Raw genomic sequence first — 11,813 nt, 5'->3', positions numbered from 1 at the left:
ATGCTTCAAGATTGATCGGAGAAGGAGAGCAAGACCCTTCAAGGTTTAGCATTGTAGGTCAGATAGACAAGTGATCGACTATTCGCGCACTCTAAAAAGAACATTAGTAAATTTCATGCATTGCAGGTTTAAATGTTCTATATATTTCCCTCTCATATATGTTCCATACATGCGAGCTACAAGGTAGGTTAGCCATAAAAAGAAGTGGAATACAACTAGCATTGATGTGTATATTCTTTGCTCCATATTTAGTGTCAAAACTCTATAGAACCCATATAAATTTTTTGTGTGCATACAAAATATCTTATTTGAGTAAATCTAGTAGAATCCTCGATTCCACGACTCGATCTTACGACTCGATTCTGTCCGAGGAAAATCGATCCGACTCCGAGTCCCGACTCTGACTACCTTGATACTACCCCTCCGAAAACTTATTATATGTCGGACTGAAAAAGGGCGCCTTGTTCACTTGGCAGAGCATATATGCCGGCATTAATAAAACATTTAAACAAAGACATATTTGTTCACTTGGCAGAGCATATATGCCGGCATTAATAAAACATTTAAACAAGGACATATTTGGAGAACTGGAACGAAGAGAAAGTGAATATCTGGGATGACCACTGGATTCCCTCGATCCCGTCAAGGAAAGTCGTTACCCCTAGAGCAGGTGTCTTGATTACAAAGGTGAATGAGCTTATAGACCCTACTACTAAAAGTTGGGACGAAGAACTTCTCCGTGATATTTTTAGCCCAATAGATGTTAACTGTATTCTCCAAATTCCATTAAGCTATAGCTCCTTTGATGACTTTGAAGCCTGGCATGGTACACAATCAGGACACTTCTCTGTTAAAACGACATACCACTTGGAGTGGAAACATCACTTTCAGCATACTGGAATATCGCGGTCTGGGCCATCCTTAGAGGACCCAATATGATCGATTCTATGGAAAATGCAAATTCCGGGCAAGGTCAAAAAAATTTGCTAGCGGACGCTACATGAGATCCTACAACTTAAGTCTATACTTGCTAATAGACATGTTGGAAGTATTGGCCAATGCCCAATCTGTGCGCAAGGAGTTGAGGATGTCAATCACCTGCTATTTCAGTGCAGCCGTGCTGTGGAGTTGTGGCGATTACTCAGACTTTCGGAGCTGATCTCACAGGCGGTGTTGGTTGACAGATCGGGTTCGGCAGTATTAGAGCACTTGCTATGTTTGCCTAACAGAAATATGCCTAATTTACCTTCTGTTGGTCTTAAGGAGGGCATTGATGTAACATGTGGTGGCTAAGGAGACAGCAGACTCACCAGAATCAGGGTCCCCCAAGTAATAGAAGCTCTTTAGCTATACATGAAATATGGCAAAAACTTTCAATTCGGAGGAATAAAACGAGCTGGGTTAACATGAAAGAAACCAACAGGTGGTTCAGTTAAAGTGAACGTGGATGTATCGTTCCATACTGAGAACAGAGGCGCCACTGGAGCAATTGTAAGAGATGATCATGGAGTATTTCTGGAGCGTCATGTTCCCCTATATACCTTACATTAGTGATGCATCTACACACTGTTTTTATCCTGACTGGTATGGTAGGATCTATAGAATTTATGCATTGTGTTCGTTAAACTAATGAGGCATCCCACTCGTTAGCAAAATTTGCTTATGATAGAAATTCTTCTTCTAAGTGGGTCAATGAACCCCCAAATTTTCCAGTGAATGCCATTGCAAATGATGTAACTATTACCAATTCAATAAAGCAGCCATGATGGCATTCCCTAAAAATAAGATTGAACGAACAATCATCCAGGAGCTCCCATCTGCCTATCTTTGCGGCAGATTGGCAGGGCAACGCAGAGACACTTCCGGGATGAAGCAGACGGCATATCCACTGCCACCCACAAAGCAAAATTACACTAATCTTCATTACTTTAATAATCATGTTGGTTTAACTTTTGGTTCACACACATGTGGACTCTGCCAGCTTGCATCCCTTAGATCACCATAACACAAGACAGTGTGAGCTGAGGCTGCTTAATTTTCTGAGATTAATTAATTTCAACACCTTGTTTCTTTCTCTATGACCAACCTCTCTTGTAAATAGATTCCTAACATGTCAGCTCAAAAGAAAAACATTCCGAACAAGGGCTGAGCATGAAAACAGATGAAACTTAAAACCTTTACACTGAGCAACGCAACACTGAAATACTAACTGAAGAATCTCAACTCTATTACTCTAATAATGCCAGTTTCCAATGAAAAAAAAGGCATAATAATAGTATACAGCGAGAACATCACCGCAGCTTCAACAGCACGGATACCTCATCAGTTAAATCAGCTGGTCTGGCCAGGAAAGCATGCAGACCAGATAAACAACAGCAGTCTAATAATCTTACAGCAACATGCCATTACAAGAGACACCGCATTGTTTACCTGTACCACTGCTTTCCAAGATATGCCAAATTTGCAGATGAGCAAAAACCTACCACATCTCCCTGCTTTTCTACATTGTACTCCAGGGACATTGCCCTACGCTCTGGATTCCAAGGCAAGGGTAATCTTCTTCCTAGGACCCTGAAAGAACATGCACCTTAAGCTTGACCTTTGCGACTAGAGGCAAAGTATACGCATGCACAAATAAGAATGCAGACTTACAAAAGAGTTACTTTACATTCAATTTGGCATTAACATACGTGCCATATCCCCGGACAAAAAATGTAAGTGCAGGCAGTAGTTCTGTAAAGCAGGTTCAGTCCAGTTCCTCAGAAAAATGATGCATTCTAACTACGTACTTATGTGTCCTTGTGGTAGGAGCTTGTACCCTACCAGGCCTGGGGCGTAGGTTGTAGGGGAGGGAGGGGAAAGGGCGAGGGCTGGTGCGCGGCGGCCGGCGGCGTGGCGCCGTCCTTGCGATGGGAGCAGCGGCGGCGAAAGCAGGAGGCGGCTAGGGTTTAGGTCTCCCGGCTCCCTAAGGGAAGCCGAGCAAATATTGATTGCTTCTTGCTTGATTAGATTGATACATCTCCTCTCCTTATATAGAGAGGTTTACTTGACTCCTAAGCAAATGATCCTAATACAATAAGTTACTTGACTCCTAAGCAAATGATCCTAATACAATAAGATAATTGGGCTAAGCCCCTAATTAAGATACTTGGGCCATAACCCACTGGGCTAAGCCCCTATGCCGGTCATAACACCTTGTTTAACAGTTGAGTCTACAGTTTATGCAAAATATAGCCAAACCATACTGAAATTACTCCTTAGATGAAGGATGTGAGAAGCCAAGAAATGCCTATTGTTGCAAAATTAAAGATCCGGCATGATGTGGTGCTCTTACCATCGGGATGCCCAACGCCTTGAGATCACTTTCAGTCATGTGACGTAGGGCCGCCATGTCAACCTGCAAAACAACAATTGTCAACTAAACAGACGAAAAAACAATGTAATGATTTAGGTAAATAGTCAAACCTCCTCCGCCTGGAAGGTAATAGAATACTTCTCAAGTCCAAGTGATTTCAGAAAACTGTCGAGTGGACTTTCAGCCTACAAGCATTCCCAAAAGAAAAGATGTTAGATCAGAAAGCAAAACAAGCCAGAAAGTATATTTCTAAAAATGGTATATCACACATTCCCCAAAATAAGCAAGCTTACTAGCGAGCTACATCATGCACATTTAAAGTTTTATATAAGGTGTTCCACATTGGACTCTCTGCCTTAACCTACATACAACAACACCAGAATTGAAGCAAACTAGAGACGTGGTAATAGTTAATTCTACACACTCCCAAGCGCAAACTAGAGACATGGTAATAGTTAATTCTACACACTCCCAAGCCAAAGATGAGTAATTTCAATAAATGTCGCCAAGGGACAACTAGAGGAGATAAACCTGTGCTGAAAGGTACCTACTACCAAGGCAACATCCAACATTCAGCAACCCATTGTTGGTTAACTAGGGCAGAGGTTTTGAACAGAACAATTCAGCAGACCCTCATCACGAGTTCTTCATACTGAAATGTAGCATGACCACTTGACAGATGATAGAGCTAATGTGATTGTTGCTTTCTTGGAAGTATAACAAAGTGTAAAGCACCATTATCCCTTCATTAAAAGCTTGTATTATGGAAACCAGACTATATATACACACGAGTTCAGGTACACATTCGCCTATAGTAAATCCTACTACCAGGAGGTACCAAACTTCCACGGGGTCCAGCTATAGAAGTACCTATGCTTACATGACAGTGGCTAATGGGATTTCTCAAAATTCTATCAAGGTCGGCATAAGTGATCCAAGGGAAATGCTGAAAACGCACATGTTATCCTAGTAATCTTTGTAGGAAGAGGGCTGTTCTTTGCAAATGAAATGCTAATGAGAGAGCTTAAAATAAAACATACACATAAACTCAATAAATAAAGGCTCAAACCTATGTCATGTAGACAAATATACCACCGGGATCAAGTGTTAATAGATACTCTGTATGGAATAGAAAAACATAGCAAGCTAAGCAAACATAGTGTCACAGCATTATCCAAAAGAGTTACTACAAATTTCATGCTGGGCATCATTTAGAAAGATCAGTTCCAGCAATTGATCTTTCAAGCTATTCATCAACCACTAAATAAAGTCTAGCGTTCTGGTACATGTGGAAAGCAAGAAACTGGGAAACTGTGTATCACCAACAGAATTCATACCTTTGGCTGAGAAGTCTTCTTGGATGTTGATGGTTTTGATACTTTCTTACTTAGGCGTACAGGCCTTTCATCAACAATTTCACGCCTTGTGACTTTCACAACCTCTGACACCGGTTTCCTCTTTTGAGGGTCAACATTTGATGGTTGTGCGTGCATTGTTCCAGATAACATCTCACGTAGATCACGTACCCCGGAACCCTTTTGGCCAGCAAACCCTTGCTGAGAGCTTTTCTTCTGAAGCTTGAATCGCAAATCCCGTGGATCAACTGATCCTTAAGTGCAGACAGATAAGAGTTAAATGGGGCCAAAATAAAAGGTAGGTTGCCTTACTTCATTTAAGATACATCAACAAATAGATTACTTGAAGCTGATTCATCATCCCGGTAAAGATCATGCTTCCATTTATCATCAGTTTGTCGTTGCCTACAGATAGCATACATCAAGAAATCAATACGCGTGAAATTAGCTAGTCTAGTGAAGTGGGGAAACATGATAGTACAATGCTCGCAAGAACTATAGACCCCTTAATAACTTAAACCATGCGTACTAGCAAAGAACATTGATCTTTCTTTTACAAGCAGGCTTAAATACATCAAGGCTCGTGTCAGCAAGCTTTACAAAGTATAAGTTTATACATGAGGATAGAAGTGAACCAACATATCCACCCTCGATACTTTCAGACTAGAAAGCAGGACTATTTTCTTTAGAAATAACAAACTATCTATTAAAAAATCAATAGCAATGCATTGGTGATTGATTCTGCAACAGTTCATACCTCAGTTACATAAGTTACTGCTAGATTGAGTAAAACACCGTGTCCAAGGTTACATCGCTAGCTTCTAGCTCCCACAGGCGCTATCAACTAGTATTATCCGAGCTCATTCCATAGTCCATACCATGATACTCAACATATGAAATCACAAATCCTCAGGTAAAACAGTAAAGCAAGCGCTTGACCAAAAAAAAGGATTATCCAGAAACCTACGCTGCAATTCCCATGTTATGCTGCATAATGACGTGGCGTCCAACAGACCAATTCATGATATTTGTCATGCAGAATCATTGAATCTGACACCACAATTTCCATCGCTCAGACAAACAACACACATCACGCGGCTCAAAGCTCGTCCTTACTCTCCACAACCTCAATTCTAACATGAATGAAGGCATGGAATCTAGGGGCGCCGCCCTCAGCACGAGCAACCTAAAACAAGGCCCTAATTTCCACCATCCCTAAGCACATAGGAACGCACAGAGCGAGAAGCCCCAAGCTAAGGTTACAGAGGGAGCCGTGGCAACGATATGGAAGGAGCAGGTGGGAGCGGAACTTAAGCTGACCTCTTGGACAGCGCGTTACGAGCCCGGCCGGCGGCGTCCGCGCCGCCGCGGTCGGAGGGGAGGTCGGCGTCAAGGCGGTCATGGATGGAGCGCTTGCGGCCGGTGGAGATCTGGTCTGCATACATCTCTGTCCCTGTTCCTACGTACTAGGGGAGGGTGGTTGGTCTAGGGTTTCGACTTTCGAGCCGACACGATATGAGGGATGAGGGAGGGAAGAGAGGAGGAGGGACGGTGGCGAGGCGAAGGAGATGAACGAACGGAGGAAAATGGCAGGTAGGGCTGGGATGCGGGCCCAGTTGTCTGTACACGAATTTATATGGACCCGACTAGCTGGCACCCGAGTGCCCTCCCATATACGGAAAGAAACCACGCCGCGCGGACACGCAAAAATGAAACCACATGCCCCATGTCTTGTCGCTTCACCTGATCGAGCCGATCACGGGTTCCTGTCGTCGGTCCCTCCCCCTCCTTGCATCCTCGCGCACGCTCCACTACTATCCCCAGCGCCCTCACGCACCTCACGCGACCACTTTCTCCCTTTTCTTTGAAAGACAAGTCCGCGCAGGGGTCCCCTTCTTCCTCCTTATTCCTCTTTTCTTCCTCTAAAATAGATTTGCCCCATCAATGGCGTCTTGAAGAACAAGCCGACGCAAGAACCTCTCTTTGCTCCTCCTTGCTCCAAAAATCAGATCTGGAGACAACAAAGGAGAGCCTACCTCCCCCCAAAAAGGTAAGCACCACCTCTCCCGGCTTTCTCTCTTCCCTACTCAACCACCCCAGCCTTGCCCTACTTGAACATCAACTAGTTTTTAGTTTGTTCTTTGATTTGGTGAAAAAAATAAGAGCAACTTGTAGATTGCTTTGAGCCAACCATATGTATGGCATGCATCTTGAGCAACTCTTATGAAACAAAAAGCAACACCAGTACAAAAATAGGGCAACTCTAGTGCGAAAAAATATGCAGGAGCATTGCACAGCTTTGCAGGTACATTGCAACACCAAAACCTAATTCTCTATACTGTATGCATTGAAACAACTCTGTGCGATGGTAGCTGTGCAAAAAGTCTAGAGTTGCCTCTAGGAGGTGTAAAAACAGGGAAACTCTAGTACTAAACACATGCAACTCCCTGTGCATGAAAGCATGTACAACCAAAAAAATATAAAACTCATGTTAGAAGCGGGTAGAAAAAGTAGTAACTTGCATGTGTTAAAACACAACTTTTACATATCAGTATGGTTCTCGCTAAGACACAAATGACAAACGCATAAAAGGACACATAAAAACATATTCGAGCAATCCCACACTAAGGTACTTTGCTACATTGCATATGGTCTCACTAAAAAAAGGCATAAACTACACTAAAGGATAGGCCTTCTGTTGGGGAATGTAGCATGCAATTTCAAAAAAAAATCCTACGATCACGCAAGATCTATCTAGGAGATGCATAGCACCGAGACGGGGAGAGTGTGTCCATGTACCCTCGTAGACCGAAAGCGGAAGCATTATATTAACGCGGTTGATGTAGTCGAACGTCTTCACGATCCAACCGATCCAAGTACTGAACGTACAGCACCTCCGTGTTCAGCACACGTTTAGCTCGATGACGTCCCTCGAGCTCTTGATCCAGTAGAGGGTCGAGGGAGAGTTCCGTCAGCACGACGACATGGTGACGGTGTTGGTGATGTGATCCGCGCAGGGCTTCGCCTAAGAACTACGACGCTATGACCAGATGAGTAAACTGTGGAGAGGGGCACCACACACGGCTAAGAGAACAATTGATGTGCTTTGGGGTGCCCCCTGCCCCCATATATAAAGGAGGGGAGGAGGAGGCCGACTACCAAGGGGCGCGCTAGGGAGAGGGGAGTCCTACTAGGACTCCAGTCCTAGTAGGATTCGGCCCTCCTTTTTTTCCTTCTTCCAGAGGGGGAAAGGGGGAAATGAGAGGGAGTAGGAGAAGGAAAGGGGGGCGTCGCCCCCTTCCCTAATCCAGTTCGGCCTCCTCCCTTGTGGGGGTGCACCAGCCCGTTGTGGGCTGGTTAGCCTTCCTCCTATGGCCCATATCTTTCCTCGGGGTGTTCCGGTAACCCCTCCGGTACTCCGGTATGTACCCGATACACTCTGGAACCCTTCCGGTGTCGGGATACTACCTTTCAATATATCGATCTTTACCTCTCGACCATTTTGAGACTCCTCGTCATGTCCGTGATCTCATCCAGGGCTTTGAACAAACTTCGGTCACCAAAACACATAACTCATAATATAAATCGTCATCGAACGTTAAGCGTGCGGACCCTACGGGTTCAAGAACTATGTAGACATGACCGAGACACATCTCCGGTCAAAAACCAACAGCGAAACCTAGATGCTCATATTGGTTCCTACATATTCTACGAAGATATTTATCGGTCAATTCGCAATAACAACATATTTTATTCCCTTTGTCATCGGTATGTTACTTGCCCGAGATTCGATCGTCGGTATCATCATACCTAGTTCAATCTCATTACTGGCAAATCTCATCATCCCGCAACTAACTCATTAGTCACATTGCTTGCAAGGCTTATAATGATGTGCATTACCGAGAGGGCCCAGAGATACCTCTCCGATACTCGGAGTGACAAATCCTAATCTCGATCTATGCCAACCCAACAAACACCTTCGGAGACACCTGTACATCATCTTTATAATCACCCAGTTACGTTGTGACGTTTGATAGCACACAAGGTGTTCCTCCGGTATTCGGGAGTTGCATAATCTCATAGTCAAAGGAATATGTATAAGTCATGAAGAAAGCAATAGCAATAAAACTAAACGATCAACATGCTAAGCTAACGGATGGGTCTTGTCCATCACATCATTCTCCTAATGAGGTGATCTCGTTCATCAAATGACAAGACATGTCTGTGGTCGGGAAACTTAACCATCTTTGATTAACGAGCTAGTCAAGTAGAGGCATACTAGGGACATTTTGTTTTGTCTATGTATTCACACGTGTACTAAGTTTCCGGTTAATACAATTCTAGCATGAATAATAAACATTTATCATGATATAAGAAAATATAAATAACAACTTTATTATTGCCTCTAGGGCATATTCCCTTCAGTCTCACACTTGCACTAGAGTCAATAATCTAGTTCACATCGTCATGTGATTTAACACCAATACTTCACATCTTTATGTGATTAGTTCACATCTCCATGTGACTAATACCCAAATGGTTTACTAGAGTCAATAATCTAGTTCACATCGCTATGTGATTAACACCCAAAGAGTGATCATGTTTTGCTTTGTGAGATAAGTTTAGTCAATGGGTCTACCACATTCAAAGCCGTATGTATTTTGCAAATTTTCTATGTCTACAATGCTCTGCACGGAGCTACTCTAGCTAATCGCTCCCACTTTCAATATGTATCCAGATTGAGACTTAGAGTCATCCGGATCAGTGTCAAAGTTTGCACCGACGTAACCCTTTACAATGAACTTTTTGTCACCTCCATAACCGAGAAACATGTCCTTATTACACTAAGGATAATTTTGACCGATGTCTAGTGATCCACTCCTGGATCACTATTGTACCCTCTAGCCAAACTCATGGTGAGGTACACAATAGGTCTGGTACACAGCATATCGTACTTTATAGAACCTATGACTGAGGCATAGGAAATGACTTTTCATTCTCTTTCTATTTTCCGCCGTGGTCGAGTTTTGAGTCTTTACTCAACTTCACACCTTACAATGCAGGCAAGAACTCCTTCTTTGACTGATCCATTTTGAACTCCTTCAAAATCTTATCAAGGTATGTACTCATCGAAAGTCTTATCAAGCGTCTTGATATATCTTTATAGATCTTGATGCCCAATGTGTAAGTAGCTTCACTGAGGTCTTTCATTGAAAAATTCTTATTCAAGTGTCCTTTTATGCTATCCTGAAGTTCTTTATTATTTCCAATTAACAATATGTCATCCACATATAATATCAGAAATGCTACAGAGCTCCCACTCACTTTCTTGTAAATACAGGCTTCTCCAAAAGTTTGTATAAAACCATATGCTTTTTCACACTATCAAAGCATACATTCCAACTCCGAGATGCTTGCACCAGTCCATAAATGGATCACTGGAGCTTACACACTTTGTTAGCACCTTTCGGATTGACAAAACCTTCTGGTTGCATCATATACAACTCTTATTTAAGAAATCCATTAAGGAATGCAGTTTTGATATCCATTTGCCAAATTTCATAAAATGCGGCAATCGCTAACATGATCCAGACAAACTTTAAGCATAGATACGAGTGAGAAACTCTCATCGTAGTCAACACCTTGAATTTGTCGAAAACCTTTTGCGACAATTCGAGCTTTGTAGATAGTAACACTACTATCAGCGTCCATCTTCATCTTGAAGACCCATTTAATCTCAATGACTCGTTGATCATCAGACAAGTCAATCAAAGTCCATACTTTGTTCTCATACATGGATCCCATCTCAGATTTCATGGCCTCAAGCCATTTCACGGAATCTGGGCTCATCATCGCTTCCTCATAGTTCGTAGGTTCGTCATGGTCTAGTAACATGACTTTCAGAACAGGATTACCGTACCACTCTGGTGCGGACCGTACTCTGGTTGACCTACGAGGTTCGGTAGTAACTTGATCTGAAGTTTCATGATCATCATCATTAGCTTCCTCACTAATTGGTGTAGGAATCACTGGAACTGATTTCTGTGATGAACTACTTTCCAATTCGGGAGAATAAAACTACCTCATCAAGTTCTACTTTCCTCCCACTCACTTCTTTCGTTAGAAAATCCTTCTCTAGAAAGGATCCTGTTACGCCCATAATGCGGTTATATCTCCCATGTGTCGGGGCACGACTTAGAGGCATAGACGCATGGTAGTTTAGTCGCAAGTGGGGTAATCTTCACACAATCCCATGTACTGAATAAGAAAGGGATAAAGAGTTGGCTTACAATCGCCACTTCACACAAATAACAAGTTAAACATACATCATCCAGAATACGATCAAGGTCCGACCACGGAACCAAAATAAAAGAAGACAACCCCAAATGCTAGATCCCCGATCGTCCCAACTGGGCTCCACTACTGATCATCCGGAAAAGACACAAAACAACGACTAAGATCTTCATCGAGCTCCCACTTGAGCTCGGTTGCATCACCTCACTGGTATCATCGGCACCTGCAACTGTTTGGAAGTATCTGTGAGTCACGAGGACTCAGCAATCTCACACCCGCGAGATTAAGACTATTTAAGCTTATGGGTAGGGTAAGGTAATGAGGTGGAGCTGCAGCAAGCACTAAGCATATATGGTGGCTAACATACACAAATAAGAACGAGAAGAGAAGCAACACAACGGTCGAGAAGCTAGAAGTGATCTTGAAGCTACTTACGTTCAAGCATAACACAAGACCGTGTTCACTTCTCGGACTCCGCCGGAAAGCGACCATCACGGCTACACACGCGATTGATGCATTTTAATTAAGTCAAGTGTCAAGTTATCTACAACCGGACATTAACAAATTACCATCTGCCACATAACCGTGAGCACGGCTTTCGAAAGTTTATACCCTGCAGGGGTGAGGGAGTCCTGGATTAGGGGGGTCTCCGGACAGCCGGACTATATCCTTTGGCCGGACTATTGGACTATGAAGTTACGAGATTGAAGACTTCGTCCCATGTCCGGATGGGACTCTACTTGGCGTGGAAGGCAAGCTAGGCAATACGGATATGTATATCCCCTCCTTTGTAACCGACCTTGTGTAAC

General features: G+C 43.1%; 1 protein-coding gene across 1 annotated transcript; it reads right to left on the bottom strand.

The window, feature by feature from the left end:
• Positions 1-2,198: 2,198 nt before the first annotated feature.
• On the bottom strand, positions 2,199-6,326 carry LOC123189023 (ankyrin repeat and SAM domain-containing protein 6). The gene is made up of 6 exons (XM_044601340.1): positions 6,031-6,326; positions 5,054-5,115; positions 4,693-4,964; positions 3,466-3,540; positions 3,335-3,397; positions 2,199-2,571 (listed from the first exon to the last, which is right to left on the bottom strand). Exons 1-6 carry the CDS (start codon positions 6,153-6,155, stop codon positions 2,527-2,529), a joined length of 642 nt encoding a protein of 213 aa, XP_044457275.1. The 5' UTR covers positions 6,156-6,326; the 3' UTR covers positions 2,199-2,526.
• Between the last annotated feature and the right edge of the window lie 5,487 nt (positions 6,327-11,813).

Source organism: Triticum aestivum, chromosome 2A, assembly GCF_018294505.1.
Source record: "Triticum aestivum cultivar Chinese Spring chromosome 2A, IWGSC CS RefSeq v2.1, whole genome shotgun sequence".
Taxonomy (NCBI): Eukaryota; Viridiplantae; Streptophyta; class Magnoliopsida; order Poales; family Poaceae; genus Triticum; species Triticum aestivum.
Note: the sequence above shows the minus strand (reverse complement) of the source record. Positions and strands in the feature narration are given on the sequence as shown.

Excerpts from the sequence above, each read along its gene's own strand:
- LOC123189023 (XM_044601340.1), bottom strand. The coding sequence starts at position 6,155 with ATGTATGCAGACCAGATCTCCACCGGCCGCAAGCGCTCCATCCATGAC. Across the intron at positions 4,965-5,053 it reads GGATGATGAATCAGCTTCAA|GATCAGTTGATCCACGGGAT; the intron begins GTAATCTATTTG and ends TCTGCACTTAAG. Across the intron at positions 3,541-4,692 it reads AGAAGACTTCTCAGCCAAAG|GCTGAAAGTCCACTCGACAG; the intron begins GTATGAATTCTG and ends GAATGCTTGTAG.